The following is a 21,956-nucleotide window of genomic DNA, read 5'->3' as shown; positions in this document are numbered from 1 at the left end:
ATACTACAGGCACTTACTCTTAAATAATATATTTAGCTATCATCGAAACATGTTTCACTTCTATATTAATGTCTTTGTCGATAAAACTCAGAAACATATCTCTTGAAGATATTTGAAATATTTTATAACCACAAGACTTAAAAATGGGTACTGATGAAATCCAAACGAGTGGACAACCAGCATATCGAAACATGCCGTAATACGTAGCAAAGTAAGAGTCATACAAATTATGGACTTTGTAATATACATTCTACACATTTTTATTATTGTTACATGTATTAAGTTGATTTATTGGTTTATATGACTTTTCATTCAGAATTGTCAACTTTCCTTTCATCTGTGACAACATCCCTTCGGCTCCTGCGTATGGAGTGTTCATATCACAACTCATACGTAATGCCAGAGCTCGCCGAAACTACGCAGATTATTTGTATCGCGCTAGAAGTCTAATAAATAGGCTTCTGGAACAGGGTTATGTTACTACAAGATTGAAGTCATCATTACAGAAGTTTTATGGTCTTCATCATGAACTCGTGGATCGTTATGATGTATCCATCAGCACCATGAAAATTGATTTATAGTTTACCTTTCCTCGTTTGTCTACCCCGGACTTGACTTTTTATTAGCAACTCGGCGGGTGTTTCTAGAAAAGCAGAGGACGCTTACCCTACCGGTGCACCTGGTCTATGCTCCCAGTTTTTAGTGGAGTCCGAGTTGCTCATTTACATTTGTTACTTTGTATGTATGATTTTAGTTACTTTATGTTCTTTGTTGTGTATGTCTGTTTTCCATATCTGGTATTTGTCCCTGGATTACATGCTTTTGATTACCGCTATAACCTTGGTTCCCTTGATTACTCTTTCATGCTTCATTACAATATGTCGGTTCTATGGAAATGATTCCAATAAATCATAGTTTCTAGACTATATATTTTAGTGTCGTTTACATAGTTATCTACCTTAATTTTGAATTCTACAACATATTCTATAGATATATATCTTTTATCTCCTTAGAACAAGGGTTGACAATGTTGCTTTATGTTTAGTACAACATTTAAAACAAAATATCAAAAATAAAAATGTGTGCTTTCCAACCATGAATCACAGTTTGAATGATTCTCTCCTGGAATGCTACTTAATATGATTGGTATATTTGTATTCATTGAACATGAAAGATTGCAAGTGTCTTAAATAGTTCACTCTGATACGGTTGGACCAGATACTGTCTATATTCAGTAAAAGATAACTAACCGAATCGTGTGCTATTTCATTATGTTCATGGTATGTCCTAGTAAGTGTGTTAACATTTAAACTATAAAATGTTTTTTTTTCAACTTTGTTTCTTAAATAGTTGTAACATTGTGTATACAATACATAAGTGAATTTTGTAATTGATCTACGGTCTTCAAATTTGTAAATAACATGTAGATAAAGATGAATAGAGGCTCTTAAACCATCTTTTATCTATCTTTTACATTTTTATAATGTGTCTTTCACCTTTGGAATTATTTTCAATGTTGGTTTGCATTTTATGCATATATTTCAGTCGAGCGATTATCGTGAAACTTCCAACCAGAAAATGGATGTCATATTTAGAACTAGTATGGACGAAGAATCATATTCAGAATACGCTAAGTATGCAGCCATTACTCATACCGAACTGTTGACGAATAGGTGGAGCTTTTACGAAAAGTCAATTATCGGCAAGTTTTGCTATATAACAATGATGACTTTATTATACTAAAGACATATATATCCTGTCGAACTGTCTTTGAATAAAGCAAATATTGATAATGGGGAATGTCATTTTCTTGATATCAATTTCTACACGAACCACGGACATCTCGATACGCACCCAATATGTTTACTAAACCTTTAAATAGGCTTATTCGAAAGGGAGGCAATTATGATATTGTTGTCAAATTGTTACGAATGGCATTGTTTCGTATTTACAATAAAACGGCATAAAAAAAAGTCACAAATTCTTCATGGTCGGTGATTTTAACTGTGTTTTAACAATGCAGCCGTGGTTCCATAAAAAAGATTTATCCGAATATTTATTTGAATTCCTTTTTTTTTTCTGCTTGTTTTGTTTTCATTTGGTTTTCTGTATGTTTTATTTTATTATGTTTTATTTGTTTTTCTTTATTTATTCCTTCTTGTATCTGTTTGTCTGTTCGTCTGTTACTTTTTTGTGGTTGTGTGTTTGTTTTTTTTATTTATTTAAGTTGTTTTCATATAAAAAAAACTTACCAACCAAATTTAGTCATAAAAAATATTTATATTGCAGAAAATCTTACGAAAGGGGAGACAAAAAGTTTGGTCATAGCTGATTTCGGAACCAGCGATGGTGGAAACATTCTCCCATTCCTAAGAAAAATTATTGGTAAAGTATCATTTTTATTTATTACATTTCTTCTCCTCCCTTTCATAAAAGATATTAATATTATACATTTATGGACATGCTTCAATGAACTGTATCTTATAATTATGCATCTTGAGACAATTAATTATAATACTATCATATAAACCGAAAGTGTTTTACAGGACCCACGCATTTCATACAATTGAAGATAAATATATTAATAATGCTTCAAGTCTCCAGCACATATTGTAATATCTTATTGGTGTTATGTTATGGCCTGGGAACAACAGAAATCGCTTTGGTAATAAAATCTATTATATTACTGATCATTCATGAAACAGATTTAGACATAATTGCACAAAATGGTTTACATCTCTCAATCAAAAATTCGATACATATCCCAATTCAAATGGTTTGTGTGATATCAAACTTTCAAGTTTCAAACCTTTGAATAGTTTATTACCTAAGAAGAATAGCTGGTCTTTTTCGGAGCATGCAATTTGCCAATTCAGTTCACATAAATGGTGAGAGGTTATATTTTTTTTTGCTATATCTTAGCACGTTTTTGTTAAATGTACTTTTTTGTTAGAATCGGGCAAAAAGGGAAAAGTCAAAAACATTTATATACAAATCCGCCGATGCGACAATAAGAATTCACCCAAAGATAATTTCGCTATATGAAAAAAAAACACTATTTCACTGGATTATAATAAATTAAATAATATTTTTTAAGAAAAACGAGGTTTTGATAGTGTTACCTGCTCATTTCAGTCCATCTCAGTATAAATGTAACGTAATGTACCAAAATTTAAAGTAAAATCTTGTCTTTTTTCCTGGATTCTAATGGTTCAAATAGCCAAATTAAACTTTCCAAAACGTGTTTATATTATGCATGTTTCACCTACTGACTGATTCTTACAATGCATTGAACTTCCTTATTAGATATATCTCTTGTCACATGTATGTTCTCTTCATGTTTTTTTTCAGATTTCTTAAAACACCGAGGGTTTTCTGGAGACGTGACATTTTTGTTCAATGACTTACCAGGGAATAATTTCAATGTGTTAATCGAGAAGGTCAAGGGTAAGATACGTTTTCTGTTTTCTATGTATACATAAATTAAGATTGCTTATCTAGTACATTCAAGTTAAAATAACAATAAGATGCAGGTACTATAAAGGAAAAAGATACGTCGTTTCGTAAGTCAAATAAGGTTTTATAAGTGCTTCCGATATCTGCAGTTTTGGGTCTGAAATAATATAATTTATTCTGATTAGAAATACTTATAATTTTTAGATTTAAAGAACAACGGAATTGAAGTACATATATTGATGAATGCGTGTAATATGTACGAGAGATGCCTTCCAAAAGACACAATAGATGTGGGATTGAGCACCTATGTATTGCAACTGATATCAAAGTAAGAATGCGTTTAACTATTTTGATTTCAGGACAATTTGATTTAATTTGTGAATGGGGCCTTTTGCTTCTTCTCTTCTGCCAACATAGTCACTCCCATTTTGTCGTGAATTTTTTTTTCTAAAACGCTTTTTATCACGAATAAATATTATATTAATTTTACGGTTCATTAAACCTGATTGATCAGAAAACTTAATCATGTATCTATGAAATAAATTTAAATTTTTTTGAACATTGATAAATCGGTCCCCTATTTTATTTTGACCCTTACATCAAAGTGGAATAGTTAGAGTCTTATTTAAATAAACTACACCGCAGACTTGCGCCTGTCCACTGATGTTTTGGTCATTAATATTTTTTCGTGTCGTATTTGGCTTTTTATAAAAAATGGAGATTTGATATGTAAGTAAGTAAGTAAGTAAGTAAGTGAGTAAGTATTTTATTATAGTGACCTGTGTTAACATATATGATAACTGTTACATCGAATAAGTGTAATGTAACAAACACCCGGCCTTTTGGACCTATAAGTCACCTTATATTTAAATCAGTTTATATAGAAACAATAAGACAATCACGGATTGTCAGTGGAACATCTTCAACGTAATAACAAAAAAGAAAAATGGAATTTGAAAAAAATAGAAATATTAAAAAACAAAAACGTTATCAGTTGATCAATTACTTTTATATGTGAGAACGTCTTAAATTGGAAGCTCGGACAACAAACTTTGCTAACTTCCTTGCATGTTAAAATATTCATCTTAGCAATAGTGTTCCTGAATGTATATTCATTTAAATTAAAATATCATGATACGTGTCATTTCGAATGTTATTATAAAGATCAAATTCTAATAGAAAATGGGTCTCTGACTCCACGGTCTACACAGCCGATCCTTGATCTGTTCGCCAATATAACGTCCTGTCTCAATTCGGAGTGGTAAAATACCAAAACGGAATTGCACTAAATGAGATCGCTCTGATTTGTTTAAGTTCAATGTCACATAAGTTTCTGGTTTGAAATTGGTTTTAAAAGTTCTGTAAGTCCTCAGTTTCGAAACATTCTATAAAGAGTCTGACCATATCACCGAGTACATTCTAAATATTTTCTGTTCTACAGTTGTTAAATCTATTGTTGACTTTGAGATGAAAAAAATGTCCATGTCAAGATGTTGAAGTATATATTTCATGTCACTACACCAGTTGTTCGTACACTTTAGATAGTCAAATTCAAACAGCATATATGGTTGTCAATGAGATTCTCGTGAATATTTTTTAAATATAACATAATTGTAAATATAGTTGACGCCTGTTATAACATTGAAATGGAGTTCGAAAAGTAATCTGTCTTAACACGATCGTATACCTAAAAGGGATAGTCATCAGTCAAATGCCACGCACAAGAACAATTAAATAAATCGAGTCACCAGACGGTCCTCAATGATGGGTAAAATCCATATCATTAAGCAAGCTGTAAAAAGGCCCGAAATAAATGATGTGGAACTATTCACTGGAGTACAGGTTCATGGCTTGGGACAGGCACATAAATATGTGGCGGGATGTGTGAGTGGTAAACTCTCCCCTAATCTGGGACAGCGGTAGCAAAATACAACAATGAAATGAACTATTAATATTTGTCCGATTCAGAATACAAGCACCTTAACATACAGGAAAAAACTACGAGCTGTACCTACCCCGAAAAAGTACTCGCGGTTTCTGTAAGCTAGTTCAAAATCCATAAGTTCATTTAGTTTACTAAAACAAAACTATCAATAAAATCACGTTTAATAAGATTTAGGGTATACAGATAATAAATGTCTTTAAAAAATAAGAATTTGTGCAGAGGCCAAGAAAAACATAATTCAAAGATTTATCAGTGAATATAACCCTTACGGATAACTTTATCCACATATTCTAGACTATAATTAATTTTTTTTCTTTATGAAAGAACTTCAGTATGAAGGATCCATGGAAAGTCCCCCTCAAAGAAGGAAAAATTAACAATTTGAAACAAAAAAATCTACCGCTAGTCATAAATTTTTGTTTTTAATTTACCAGGTTTATTTTGAAGAAGTGTCATCGTTATGTTACCGAGGAATTTATAACTTTTGTTTTCGGGGCGTTCCAGAGCTAACTTAAAGATGTATTTGTACTTATTGAAGTCCTTTTGGTGAACTCTTTAGAACTTTCACAGTGTAGGATAGGGCATTTGTTTTTCCATATCTGTCGAATAATATTATATTAAAGTATTGGTTTATTTATTAATGTTTACGAAGATAGGCATAATAAACAATTTCAACTGATCAAATGTGTATTAATGCTTTTCTTAGAGTAACTATAGAAGCAGGAATAGGATGGAATACTGCAACTGAGTCCGAAAGACAGGTGATGAAAGAACAAGCTGCAGCTGATTGGAAACAGTTTCTGACACATAGATATGAAGAAATGAAAATTGGTATAGCTGTCATTAATATTACACAACTGTGTACAATGATCATTTATCATTCATAAGATTGATTATCCTTGATATATACAAAAAATTACAGTTGTATAAGTGTCTCATGCCATCGTTGTCGTTGTCTGTAGAGATTTTATGCACGGAAAATAACTTGATTAGATTTTTATGAAATCTTAGTTCAAGGTGTTATAAAACAAAATGAACACAGCCATTGGATTTAGAGGTTATGACTTAAACTAGTAAAAATTCAGGGGCCAAAAAGGCCAAGAAATAGACATGTTCATGATGTCCAGACAATAACTTGAGTAATTGTGAATGAATCTCTTTGACATTGAACCACACAGTGTCATACTACGAAGAGAAAGCTGTGATGGATTTTGAGGTTGTAACTTATACCATTTATGAATAAGAGGCAATAAAAGTTTAAAAACGACTATTTCATGATGTTCTGATAATAGCTTGAGTACAAATGAATGAATCTTATCAAAAAACTACGACCAGGTAGCAAGCCTCAAGGAAAGGCTCCGGTTGTTTTTTTACGGTTGTGACTAAAATTTCTTTCAAGCTGAATCTAATCTTATATTTTGATTAAAGATTCCAATGAGAACAAATTGTGCTCCTCTACTTGCTGACCTATTCCTTCACTCTTGTGAGGCTGACTTTATAGCTGATATGATCCGAAAGAATATCGTTTATCTAGATCGTTTATCTAGATCCTTTATCTTAATTTCCGCTATGTAGATGTTGTATTATTTTTAAACAATCCTAATTTCGGGGATTTGATACATCGCATCTACCCCCAAAGAACTTGAAATAAAGGATACTACAGACACTGTGAAGTCAGCCTCGTATCTTGACCTACACTTAGAAATCGATGGTAAAGGGAAATTATTGACCAAACTTTACGACAAACGTGATGACTTTTCATTCAAAATTGTCAACTTTCTTTTCATCTGTGGCAAGATCCCTTCAACACCTGCGTATGGAGTGTTCATATCACAACTCATACGTTATGCCAGAGCTTACGTAGACTTTTTGTTTCGCGCTAGAATTCAATTCTAACAAATAGGCTTCTGGGTTATGTTGTTACAATATTGAGGTTATCACTACTAAAGTTTTATGGCCATCATCATGAGCTCGTGGATCGTTATGATGTATCCATCTGCGCCATGAAAACTAATTTGTTCAACGTGTCATAGTTTTACTTTTCGCTTTCGTCTACCCCGGACTTGACTTATTATGGGCAACTCGGCGGATGTTTCTAGAAAAGCAGAGGACGCTTACCCTACCGGTGCTCCTGGTCCATGCTCCCAGTTTTCAGTGGAGTCCGAGTGAATTTGCTGTTGTCATTTGGTATGTATGATTTTTGTTACTTTATGTTCTTTGTTGTGTATGTCTGTTTTACGTGTTTGGTCTTTGTCCCTAGCTGGATTACATTCCTTTGATTACTGCTATAACTTTGGTTCCCTTGATTACTCTTACCGATAATGACGCAATAGAATGCAAATACTATTTAATCACCACTGGTTTATTGCCGCCGCAATGAAAGAGATTAAACGTGCTGTAAAAACCTAGATTTAACCCGCCATTTCGTTTGAAATAGCTGTACCAAGTCAGAACAACAATTGCGGTACACTGCTCCGGTGGTGTAATATCTATTTTGCCAGATTGATCTTGGATTTGACTTGATTATGGATCGATAGATTGATATTTGGTAATGTTGTTATTACCCTTGTTGGTTGTTATTGCCATTGTCAGTACGTATTTGACGATAGATACCAAGCAAGTTCAATCATTTCATTATATTCTCCTAGAGAAATGTTTTGTTTGTTTTCTGTTTCAGGTGGATACCTTATACTTCGATTCACTAATCCAGAGAAATTTCCCGAAGCTGTGGAGAGCTCGTTTCTTGATATACACAAACAAGGGTTGATAAATAAGGTATTTTCAAACACAATATGACAAACAAGGGCACAATATAGTTTAACTGAAATGAGTCAATTAGATTTATTGTTTTCCCGATTTTTATATTTGTCTTTTTAAATCTGTCCAACTTTGAATCTGTGAATTTATTTCTTTTCAAACTTTGTCTTTGCTTTCATTGCTTTCTAAATGATTTACTACAACAACAAAACATAAGGTAGTTTTTTTGTTTCAGGATGAACTTCGGAATATCAATCTTTCAGTCTACATCAGAACCGAAGATGAAATTCGGGCACCATTTCAGGACAAAACCTGTTCTTTCAACTTTAGAATTGTTGATATCAGCAAATCTGTAATTCCAGTGTCTAAAACCCATGGTAATCATAAGATCCAAATTGGGTGTACTCGTAATTTGATATGGCAATCGAAAAAAATGCCTATGCGAGAAAAAGCATATGAATCGAAATCGATAATCGTAATAGAATTAGTACTCCAGGTTTAAAATACATTTAAGAAAATTGTAACTATCTTGATTCGACAGGGTGTATGATTGTCAGGTGGTGCTTATAAAATAGGAAAGAGTAATTAAGAGAACCAAGGTTATAGTGGTAATCAAACGAATGTAATCCAGGGACAAAGAACAGACATGCACAACAAAGAGCATAATGTAACTAAAATCATACATACAAAGTAACAAAAGCAGATGAACAACTCGGACTTCACTAAAAACTGGGAGCATGGACCAGGAGCACCGGTAGGGTAAGCGTCCTCTGCTTTTCTAGAAACACCCGCCGAGTTGCTCATAAAAAGTCAAGTTCGGGGTAAACAAACGAGGAAAGGAAAACTATCAGTTTTCATGGTGCAGATGGATACACCATAACGATCCACGAGTTCATGATGACGACCATAAAACTTCTGTAGTGATGACTTCAATCTTCTAGCAACATAACCCTGTTCCAGAAGCATATTTGTTAGAGTTCTGGCGCGATTCAAAAGTCTGCGTAGTTTCGGCAAGCTCTGGCATAACGTATCAGCTGTAATATGAGCACTCCATAAGCAGGTGCTGAAGGGATCTTGCCACAGATGAAAGGAAAGGACAATTTTGAATGAAAAGTCATCACGTTTGTCGTAAAGTTTGGTCAATAGTTTTCCTTTACCATCGATTTCTAAGTGTAGGTCAAGATATGAGGCTGACCTCACAGTGTCTGTAGTATCCTTTATCTCAAGTTCTTTAGGGTAGATGCGATGTATCAAATCCTCAAAATAAGAATTGTTTAAAGATAATACATCATCTATAAAGGATCTACCTGAAACTGGGAAACGGGTCTAATTTAACGGGGTAATGAATTATTGAGATTGAGGAACGAAGAAAGTTTACCACATTTAAGAAATGTACGATATGTCATTTACAAAGTGTATGTTAGAGTTTTCTTTCGAGAAGTTAACTTGATGAAGCGTAGATTTTCAGTGACATATATAACCCTAAAACCACATAACTCTACGTAACTTAATGACTCTCTGTTACTTTATCCAAACACCAATACAAACAACTACAGTAACAACGTACAATCTTATACACACTGTTCAATGTTCATTTATATACACTTGGCCAGACATTAGGGACCACAAATGATTAAGCAGACGTGACACTTTTGTTTTGATATTTCATCTCAAATTTTATCATGTTAACAATCGATGAAAATATCCTCTGACTAATTCATGTTTTTAAGGTAACCTTTAAATGATCCCAATTTGCTGTAAAGGTCTTTCTGTTCATTCAATAAACAAGTTTTGCAATCGAAAACTCATAAGTCATGAACAAACATAGATAAAATAAAGGGGAAATGGCAATAGTTAAGCAATTAGTCACCATTCACTATAAGCGGCTTTCATCAAAGTCCTTTAGTGGAAAAGGGAAAATGTTTCATTCCAAATTTTCAATAGCAAAGAATGGTGCACTCTTAACGAACAGCAGGATTTGAAGTGAAGTATATTATTAAAAGAATAACTTCTTCAGATAGCCTGATTCTTAGGATTGATAGTTTTCATTTGTATTATTACATTAATAATGTCATCTTATCATAGTTTTGGCTCAACGACATAATTAAATAGTTTCTCCCTAACCAATTGTTGTGACTCAACGACATAATTAAATAGTTTCTCCCTAACCAATTGTTGTGACTTTGATAGTTATCATGTCGTTCAGAATATATTGGTTTCATAACTTTGTACGTCTAAATTTTAATGTCTAATATCCAGCCTTATTTTTTACAGGTACATCAGTTTCATCTTTTTCTCCTTGGATAAGAAACCTACTGATATCTGGGTTATCGTCGAAAAGAGATGAAATCTACGTGAATAAAACAGTTAAAGAATTACTTCGTTTATACGAAGCACGAATTAGAGATTTCCCTATAGACCATACGTTCTCTAATATGGATGTCATCATTCAGAAAACAAAATAAGAGTTTTACCGTTCTTATAAACGTGACAATTAACTCTAGTGTGGTCTATCTGCAAAGCTTTTATCATATTTATACTTTTTTTAAACAAATGTATAGTTACTTTTCTTCCCTTATGAAAACATTCTTTAGCAAATTTTAAAATTGTATTTCCTGTAGATTTATCTGGCTACCAATAACCACATCACTGTACTTTACAAACTGAACCTTATGATATTTATCTGGCTACCAATAACCACGTCACTGTACTTACAAACTTGGCCTTATATTTATCTGGCTACCGATAACTACGTCACTGTACGTTACAAACTGGACATTATAATTATTATACTGAAGATCAAGTTATAATTCCATACGTACATTTTGTTCGGTTACGAAGAAATACTGAGATTATGAAGGGGATTAAACTTAAACATGAAAATGTCGCCAATTAGTTCAACATCTGTATTTACCTTTCTTATAGTTGTTTTGTATCAACCGGAATAAAAATGTACTTTAATTGAATTTGAATTATTTGCAACGCTACACATCATATAAACATTATAAAGGCAATGTGTGGAACCATATTTAAAATTATTGGGTATTTTAATATGACGTCTTCATATTTTCAAACAGTATATGTTGGTACAACCCCACCTTTAGCACCTCCGCACTGTCTCTTTTCTTTCGCTGTCGCTTCGAGACAATACACTGTCAGAGTGTGTAAAGGCTGTGAGGTCTTTCATTTTGAACGTATACAAATTTTAAGTAGGTCAATGAGTGTCAATGCTACATCAGTTTCCAAAGACCCCGTTGTAGCAAAAACATTGTCTTCTATAGATGACATATGTTGTCGTACTAGCAGATAAAGCCCAAAACGACATTATTTTTATCGGAAAAACGTATTACATCCAATGTCTATTATCAGAATTTGAAGTAGACGCAGAAAATAATAGCAATGATAAGACCTATACTGCCACTACACTCTCCCAAGAAGAGATGGTGGAAAACCATAAATCTGTGCTATCCTCTTTTTAACTTCTATACTCAGAGCTGTCAAAGAGGGTCTTCAATAGCATTAAAATCTATGATTGTTCAATTCCTTATACTTCTATTACCCATACTCAGTTAAAATCCAGACTCAAAAACAGTACACATCGTTGCAACTCCAACAAGAATATATAGTTCATGGTATAAATTTCTCATACTTTGAAAAAATAAATCCAAATCATCTTCCAAATACACAGAAGAACATGCTTTTCAAATGCCAGATTTTTTATCGTCAACCATATATTTGTGGTGGACGCGGTCGGCATTCCAATTGAAACAAATCGTGTTTCTCTACCTGCTGGCCTATTCCTTCGCTGGAGCCTCATATCTTGACATACACTTATAAATCGATGGTAAAGGAAACTATTGACCAAACTTTACGACAAACGTGATGACATTGCATTCAGAATTGTCAACTTTCCTAACATCCCTTCGGCACCAGTGTATGGAGTTTTCATACCACAACTCATTACGTTATGCCAAAGCTTGCCGAAACCATGCAGACTTTTTTGTGATGCAAACATCCGTAACTGTATGTATTCAACTTTTAAAATAATGGCTCTGAGTGCCTAAGAAAACGTGAGAAAACTACTTTATACATTGTTCAAAGTTTTACTTCACCTGACCATGATTTACATTACAAAAATAAAACTATGTTGTTCCTAAAAATAGTCTTAAAGAAGGTGTACCTAAATGATTTGTTTGTTTGCAGATGCTATTTGTTTTTTCCAGCATGAGACCATCCAATTTTTTTGTGTAAGTCTAGACTTAGAGATTAAATAAGTGACGTATATGGGTTTGGTAAATGGTACACGAACATCTTTTTCATTTGATTTTGTTCCAAATGTATGCCAAGCTAAAGGTACACAGTATTTTGAAATCCAACAAAAATACAACAGAGTTTTCGGTCGTTATGAAGGTTTTGTTTTACATAAAAAGCAAGACCACCAATTGTGTAATGTCTTAGATATAGTCAATTTCTTTGGTAATGCATCCAAGCAAGTAGTTTCTTCTTGAGTGTGTTTTCTTTTTTTTACTTTTAACTGCTAATGAAAAACTCGTTGAGATTGAAGGTTTCGTTTATTTTTGTGAATCCTTTAATAATTCTGTTTGTCATCGAATGCATCAAATTCAACAAGTAACATACTAGTTCCTCAATGCGTGTCCTAAAACACAAGTGATAGACATTTTAGCAGTTGATGCTGTATGAAAATTTGGTATATATATGATACAGCGATGTTTATTTTTGATACTGAAATCTTCTGGTTCTTAAGGAATATTCCTATTTACACAATGAAGAAAGCTATTCCGGTATCAACACGAACAAAATCCGGAAAACAGCTCCACTGACTTTCATTTCAAAGGCTTGTAAAATTATTAATTTAAATCATTGATCTTCATTTAGTGAATAAATCGCTTAAAATATAATTAAAAAATAATGCTAGTACTACAACAGTTGGGCACGTGTAAATCATAATAAAACTCTTTTAAGTTTAGTTCCGATTATACTTTAGATCGATAACATATTCTATTAATTCCATGCTCACATAATAAAAATATTGAAACTTAATGTCGCCATAAGGATTTGTCTAGTTATTACCTGATCAAGCATTTTCTTTGTAGGTGCACTTTTACTTGTTTTGACTAAATGATGTAATGAAGGTCATTCGGTTCGTGGAAATACTACTTTATGTAAAACATTTGATATTCTATGTAAGATAGAAGACATTAATAAAAGTTGTTAGGCGATATACCAATTAAAACGTACCTACAAATTATATTCAAACACGTGAGATTAACTTATTGTAAACATGCAATAATGACGTTTATAAGTATCCCATTGGCTTGATTGGTCATTCTGGGTAAATAATAAAAACGAATATATGCAATTATACATTGTAGTTGTGGTTTACATTTTTGAACATGGTCATATTGCCAATTGGAAGCTAAAACAAATAACACATGTGCACATGTATATTGATCGCAGAAACAAGAACTTCACAGTTTGAGTACACAATAATTTTTTTTTGCAATGAAATCATGTACACATGCATATGTACCCATTCATTTTTATTAAGGCCACACATCGGGATTATTTTGTTAGTATTAGAAACATTTTGTATGTACTTTGTGCTCACGATACAAATTAAATACATGTATGATACGCGCACAAGATGCATATAATCCGTATGGTCTCGAGTGAATAATGACTTATTCTGTATTTTCCGATTGTTATATTTCTTTTATTTGATTATATTTTATTGTACCATGCAATACAACCGACTAGGATAGGACGCTGGACTTTGTGCAAGCGGTGTTGCCCCTTGAGACAATTCTTTACGTTCAACATCGTTGGGGAAATTTTCAGACCCTTATATATATATATATATAAAGGTCTGAAAAATTCCCAACGATGTTAGATCTGTCAAATTTGCCATGCAAAGTTTTGGTCATTCCCTCCGCGGGACTCGAACTCGTACCGCTGTGACATCTATGGCAACAACGCCTGTACGAAGTCCAGCGCCCTAGACCACTCGGCCAGCTAGGCTATATTAAAATATAGCTTTCGCTGGCCAGGTCATTCCTCCTCGTAGGATTAATCCAGGGCTGTAACTTCTGTAACTTAGTACACGATGTATTGTAGTACGGGACAGATCATTTAGATGTTATTATGTAGGATAGAGAATCAAATTAATGATGCATGTCACAACAAATTAATATTATACAAACGTCTCAGAATGTGATGACTCTATTCACTACACTGCTCCATCGGATCAAATTGATACAGGGAAGATATGTAAACGTATAGAAAGGTCTGAAAAATTCCCAACGATGTTAGAACTGTCAAATTTGCCATGCAAATTTTTGGTCCTTCCCTCTGCGGGACTCGAACTCGTACCGCTGTGACATCTATGGCAACACCGCCTGCACAAAGTCCAGCGCCCTAGACCATTATATATTTATAAAGACTAATGGGATGTGGGAACTGTACCATCTTACTACAAGTACGTACATGTACATCACTATTTAGACATATTGAGAATGTACAAATACATGGATGCATGGTTGCATATATCAAGTCAAGTCTAAATGTCCATCCAATATATGGAACCGATGCAAAGTAAGGTCCCTCCCTCGGCAGGATTCGAACACTAGTCTTCCTCTGCTCTGATATCTACGGCAAAGTCAAACGCCCTAGACAACTAGGCCAACTATATATAGACTTATCTAAAGTATGCTGCTACCAACCATTAAACCTAACAGATATCAGTTCGTCGGTTCTTGACGATACAACACAAAAAACAATTACATAAGTCTGAAGGATTGTACAACGATAACGATAAAGATTTTATAAGAGAATACATGCATAATTATATTCTCTTTACGTCTTTTTGGCACTGTGTTACTTATATATATTCTCACCTTAAAACTCATTTCATGGGGGAAATTGCGCATGAAAATATAAAAATATATCTTACAATTACACCTGTGCATTCTCCAAAAATTTAATACAGTGCATGTTGCTTACTTATCTTATTGGTATTGTCTTTTAAATTGTATAGGTTTATCCTGTAAAATGGCATTATATGGATAATTCCTTCCTTGTACAATCTTTCCATACAATTAATTACTGATAAAACATTTATATAAATATTTAGGATAACGGGTCACTGTTATTGTTAACAACTGATAAGAAATCTGGGCAATATCAATCTCGAGAAAGTTCTTAGAAACAATGAATGTATTATAAGTAATGTACGTCTACCTTAACTATAACGTGAGATCCCATTTGGGCAATCCCAAGAGTAATTCTCATAATCACATATAACGATAAATTGAGCCGAGCTTCGTATTCATTTTCTAGATTTCCTCAAATGTTCTATGTTATGTACAAATGTATTCATCACTTTTATCATCGAGTGACGGCGAATTTGATGTAACTACAAATGAAAGTCTTCATCTTGAGTACCTCGCATCAAGTGAAGATGAAAGTTTAGCAACACGAAAAAAACTAAATGGAGAAGGAGCCTGTGGTGGCCCGGATGACATGCCACTAGACAATTCAATCAGTTTGAGCCAGTTAAGTGAAATAAGTACACCGAGACATTCTACTCGAACAAGCACACCGTCTCTGCGAGATTCTACGAGCAGGTCCAGCACTCCGGTACCAAGGTCATTACAACCATTTACAGGTAGCAGAACAACGACTCCCTCCAATGAAGACTGCACGTCGAAGGCAACAGGATCAACAAATTAAGTAAGATATACATGTACCTCATTTTATTTTATATATATATATATATATATATATATATATACAACGTCTTAGAATGTGACGACTCTATTCTCTACATTGCTCCGTCGAATCCAATTGATACAGGGAAGATATGTAAACGTATAGAAAGGTCCAAATGAACTGTCAAAGTGGGATGCAAATTTTTGGTCGTTCCCTCCGCGGGACTCAAACTCGTACCGCTGTGATATCTATGGCAACACCGCCTGCACCAAGTCCAGCGCCCTAGAGCACTCATCCAGCTAGGCTCTATAAAATATAGCTTTCGCTGGCCGGGTCATTCCTCCTCGTAGGATTAAACTAGGGCTGTGACTTAGTATACGATGTATGGTAGTATGGGACAGTTCATTTAGATGTTATTATGTAGAATAGAGGATATATATATATATATATATATATATATATATATATATATATATATATATATATATATATATATTGTTATATAGTAAAATCCAAACCTGTCTAAACTGAACACTGAATAATCCGAAATTCTGTCTAAACTAGACAGCTTTTAAACATCTAATTATATCATTGCAAATGTTATGCATTTTTTAACCTGAGTAAACCAAAGTAAGTTCAGTTTACTAGACACTGTAAATTTATCGATTATGAACTTAGCACGAAGTCAGTACTTTACTACAGGTATAAGAACCCGCTCCCTGCTTTAAGTGAGCACAGCATTTCTTTTTGGACAGTATCAATAACAGAGAATGTTGACTTTTCATGTTCATTAAAAATTTTTAAAAAATATTGCGCGCGTCATTAATATATGAATTATTACTAAACTATTTGTCTGAATTAGCTCTGGTATTAAGGTTACAGACCACCAATTCACCCAATGAGCATTTGGAACGTACACAAAAATAGTCCTACGCAGAAATTACCCCTGTTCCTCATAGTGCTGTGAAAAAAGTTCTCATCTTATTTTGAAAATTTAAACAATTTCTGAAAGAAAAAAACATTTCTGTGCATTTTATAGGTGCATTTTGCTTCTTGTGATGTGAAGCCTAATCTCCATAATGATTTCTAAATATACTCCTATCTTGTGAAAACACTGGGATTTCCCATGCTATTTATAGACACTTCATTTCCGGTGACCAGTACTGCACTGCATATGTAGAATCATGTGATATAAAGTCCTCTGCAGGTTAAAGTTAAGGTAAAGTCCAGAGAAGCCATTGAATATTGTGAAATTTGCATAGAAGCCTATGGGAAGTGGAATTAGTGGTTTTTAGTCTTAAGTTACTGACGGAAGGGCTATACTTTAATGAGACTGCTACGGTTTTCAGGTTAAAAAAATACGGCATTATGGTCAGCTGTCTGAAAATTATGAATTTCTCAAATACATCTCCAGGCACGGGTCCAAAGGACGGGCGTGACTGGCGTGACTTAATTCGATTTAATGCAATTTGTTAATTAAACTAGTTTTAATAACACTATACATGTACACAGACAAATCATACAGTACAGTTTGTATACAGAATGCGGTATAACTCCATCCAATTGCCTTCCATATGTATGAAAACATTTGTTTTTAGTAATTATTAAGTTACCGGTCCGCAATATTGCTTGGGAAGGGAATGAGGAACGACACGATAGACCTCAAAATACATTATCGGATATTCCAAACCATCCAAAGAACATTAAACACATGTTTTGTAACATGTATTTATACACTGGTGATCGAATCCTCCTGGTACAGTCCAGGAGTCGTGCCAGGGACATATGATACAAACGTATATTATGTCACTGGTAGCGTGCAGCACATTTGTGCGAACTGTAGTGATAGCGCTCATAAGACCTAAATACGCGACTTTATACTAGTATGTGAAGTTCGTTTGTAATAATTGAAACCTGAGCATCTAGAATGATAATTTTTTTTGGCGGGAAGGACTTATTCGGAAGTCCTTGATACACAGAAGACTTCTCTACTAAAGACTTTCTTGTATACGTTTTGAAAAAAAAGTATTGGCACTGCATGGAAAATTCTGCGAATGTCTCATGGCAAACAAATTATTTGGGACATTTATTGTTATTTTACATTTTCTCCGATCCGCGACATGCATTATTTCCGAGCGATTTGCACCTTGCTATCTTTATCGTGCATGTTGCTGTACATCTCTCCGCTTTGCCAGAGCTTTAGCTGTGCTCGCTATAACGTACTGATTGAGAAAAAGTGTGTAATTTATATATTTGCATTTTGTGTTTTAGAATTTTGAACTCTGTATGTCATTTTCATACTAAAAACATTCAATTTTCTGTAAGAAGGTCAAAATATCGCAGTTGTTGAAAAATGAAATATCATACAAGGGCGGGGGTGGGTAAATGATCTAATGGTCCATGCTCCCGGTTTTTAGTGGAGTCCGAGTTGCTCATTTACTTTTGTTGCTTTGTGTGTATGATTTTAGTTACTTTATGTTCATTGTTGTGTGTGTTCCATGTCCGTGTCCGGTTTTTGTCCCTAGATTATATTCTTTTGATTACCGCTATAACCTTGGTTCCCTTGATTATTCTTTGAAACTTAGATCTTCATTTCTTGAATAGTTTTTATACATAAATAACTTCATCCAAATTTTGAACGCGCCACTGATGACTATTATTGACGACTAGATTCATTTTAATAATAAGTAGTCCATTAATTAAGGGTCGACAAAGTTTGATTGCCACTAGCGCGATACAAAAAGTCTGCGTAGTTTCGGCAAGCTCTGGCATAACGTATGAGCTTTGATATGAACACTCCATACGCAGGTGCTGGAGGGATGTTGCCACAGATGAAAGGAAAGTTGACAATTTTGAATGAAGTCATCACGTTTGTCGTAAAGTTTGGTCAATAGTTTTCCTTTCTAAGCGTAGGTCAAGATATGAGGATGCCCTTACACTGTCTGTAGTATCTTTTATCTCAAGTTCTTTGGGGTAGATGCAATGTATGATAATACGTCATCTGTATAGCGGAAACTTAGATTAAAGGATCTAGCCAAACGATATTCTTTCTTTCGGATCAATTCAGCTATAAAGTCAGCCTCATAAGAGTGAAGGAATAGGTCAGCAAGTAAAGGAGCACAATTTGTTCCCATTGGAATGCTGACCGTTTGTTGAAAAACACGTCCACCACACTGGACAAATATGTTGTCAATTAAAAATTCCAGCATTTTGTAAACATCTTCCTCTGTATATTTGGAAAATGATTTGGAATTATTTCTTACAAAGTATGAGGAATCTCTGCCAAGAACTATATATTTGTATCTAGGTGTACCATCTTTTTTGAAAAAAAAAACAACGATGTATAATGTTTTAAGTCGGGATTTTAACTGTGTATGGGGAATAGAAGTATACGGTGTTAAAAAATCATAGGTTTTAATGCTATTATATTCAGAAAATAGTCTTGAACTGATTGTCTCCAAAAGATCTTTCGAATTTTTGCAGGATGCACATTGAATCAATACCACTACGGGAGTAACAAGTGTTGTGCTAGGACTGCAGACCCTCTTTGACAGTTGTGAGTATAGAAGTTAAAAGTGTTGAAAGAGGTTTAGTGGTACATTTTGCAGATCCAGCTATGAAACGTTGTTTGTATGGATTCTTGTGGAGTGTATGAATCCAGTACATAGACGGTAAATCACAATCATCGTCCTTGGTAGAGAGACCAAAAGAGGATAGAACACATTTATGGTTTTCTACAATCTCTTCTTTGGAGAGTGTGGTAGTAGTATAGGTTTTATCATTGCTAATATTTTCTACGTCTACCTCTGATAGTAAACATTTGATGTAAAACGTTTTGCAGACAAAAAAAATGTTGTTTTGGGCTTTGTCTGCTGGTACGACAACATACTTGTCATATATAATAGACAATATTTTTGCTATATCAGGGTCTTTGAAAATTGATGTAGCATTGGCACTCACTGACCTACTTAAAACTTTCATGCGTTTCAAAATTAAAGACCTCACGGCCTTTAACCACTCTGACAGAGAATCAATGTCTTCTTGTTCTCGTTTTATCCATTTTCGTGCAGTCCTCGACGGCATCAATAAGAAATTTAAAGTTATAATTCCAATTTACTGAGCATAGTTCACGGTACTTGGGACCTTTAGAAAGGATATTACGCAGAGATTCGTTTTCGAATATGGTTAAATCTCCCGTAACGACGTGACCAGAAGGAGCATATTTGAATGGAGTTTTTGCAAGAACAGTCAGGTGGTTTAGCTTTGAAGTCCTCAATCTCGAGGTTCTGCAATAGCCTTTTATAATTGAAAATTTTAGATGCAATGGGTGAAGTATAGGGATATGAAATAATTGGTATGGATTTGTCTTTGAAATATGGGGGAATTTTGTTGGTGACGTTTTTGTGATGGATGATGTTAGCCAAATTAATTGCATCTATGCCTTTGTTGACAAACGGTAGTGGAAGAAATGATCGTTTTTCTTCATCTTGACTTTTACCACAAACTGGTTTAAAGAGTGTGGAAACCAATATCCAAAATAATGGCAACAAGTCTGTATAATGATGAGGTGGGGTCAGAAACCGGAATGTCAAGACTTGTTTTGTAAAGGGAGTGTCGTAGAGTGAGAGGTATAGAATAAAGTTTGGTTCTAATGTGAAGTCCAAGAGGTTTTTGTATGAAAGGAAGGAGACCATCTATGGAGACATCATGTAACTTAAATGACGTATAGTGGCGATGGCCACGACTCCTTTCCCGTCTTGGATTTTTGTCAAATTCATCACATTTATGCTATTGTTATATTGGCTTGAAAGGTTTCCTATACTTTTGATGTTGTCATTGCATCCGTAAGGTATTGCAGTACCTAGTCTGCGTATCCAGTACTCCTCTTTTTCCCTACGATAGTTTTTACTTAGAACGGGACTGTTCGTAGGATGGTAATTTTTTTTCAACGGGTCATGATTTTCCTTTCCTCGTTTGTCTACCCCGGACTTGACTTTTTTATGAGCAACTCGGCGGGTGTTTCTAGAAAAACAAAGGACGCTTACCCTACCGGTGCACCTGGTCCATGCTCCCAGTTTTTAGTGGAGTCCGAGTTAAAAATTAAAAAACCCTGAAAGTACAGATATATTTATACAATGGACTGCATAATATCCATGTAAATATATCAGAGCTGTCCTGTACATAAACGTCTGTACATAACTTGTTACTCCCCCTTTTCCATTGTTTAGTGTCATAAAACTAAATAAAAAAACAATAAAATTCGTATGAAATAACGAAGACCACCAATATACCAAAAGATTGCAAAACTCCCGTAAAGAGATATTGAGATATCAAATAACATAGCCTGGTGGTCAGTTTAACATTTTCAGCTTACCAAATGACAGACTGGTGGTCAGTTAAATATCTTTACCTCATCAAATGACGTAGACTGATGGGCATTTAAACATATTCACCTCATCGAATGACAGACTATTTAGCTTAACACATGACACAGACTGGTGGTCAGTTAAACATCTTTATTTGGTCACATGACGTAGACTGGTGGTCAGTAAAACATCTTTGCCTTATCAAATGACGTAGACTGGTGGTCAGTTAAACGTCTTTATTTGGTCAAATGACGTAGACTGATGGTCATTTAAACATCTTTATCTGATCACATGACGTAGACTGGTGGTCAGAAAAAAAACATCTTTATCTTAGCAAATGAGTAATGATTTATTTGTGTTAGGTTATTTTGTTCATTCAAAGATATAAAAAAAAAATTTCAAAACCAGTATCTTACACTTTTCTTCATTTTAAAGAATCATAAATACGAGTATATGTGCTGTTTTTGCACTATTAAAATTGAAATAATTCATGGCAGCAATTTGATTCGGCTTAAAATCTAGAAAAAAAGGATGATTTCCCTCCAATTATCAAATTTCATTCTTATTTACACAACATTTCTTTTCTACCCAACAGCTGGCTCCCTGGTAGTGATGCTCAATCAGCCAGGTCATGCTCAGTTCCGAAAGTACACAATGGAGTCAACATGTTATATACCCAATGTAAATCATCAATAAGTTTATGC

General features: G+C 34.1%; 1 protein-coding gene across 1 annotated transcript; it reads left to right on the top strand.

Annotated features, from left to right (window-relative positions):
* The first annotated feature begins 6,084 nt into the window (after nt 1–6,084).
* On the top strand, nt 6,085–10,623 carry LOC148603948 (uncharacterized). The gene is made up of 4 exons (XM_088551472.1): nt 6,085–6,232; nt 8,079–8,176; nt 8,394–8,535; nt 10,433–10,623. The coding sequence occupies exons 1-4, from the start codon at nt 6,085–6,087 to the stop codon at nt 10,621–10,623; spliced, it is 579 nt and encodes a 192-aa protein (XP_088407598.1).
* The last annotated feature ends 11,333 nt before the right edge of the window (nt 10,624–21,956 follow it).

The sequence above is a fragment of the Perna viridis genome, chromosome 11, assembly GCF_037379345.1.
Source record: "Perna viridis isolate PV_CMFRI_1.1 ecotype Kerala chromosome 11, ASM3737934v1, whole genome shotgun sequence".
Taxonomy (NCBI): domain Eukaryota; kingdom Metazoa; phylum Mollusca; class Bivalvia; order Mytilida; family Mytilidae; genus Perna; species Perna viridis.
The sequence above is the reverse complement of the archived record's forward strand: the minus strand, read 5'-3'. Positions and strand labels throughout refer to the sequence as shown.

Coding starts and splice junctions, on each gene's coding strand:
- LOC148603948 (XM_088551472.1), top strand. CDS start 6,085: ATGTGTATTAATGCTTTTCTTAGAGTAACTATAGAAGCAGGAATAGGA. Junction 6,233..8,078: donor ATATGAAGAAATGAAAATTG/GTATAGCTGTCA, acceptor TTTCTGTTTCAG/GTGGATACCTTATACTTCGA. Junction 8,177..8,393: donor AACAAGGGTTGATAAATAAG/GTATTTTCAAAC, acceptor TTTTTGTTTCAG/GATGAACTTCGGAATATCAA.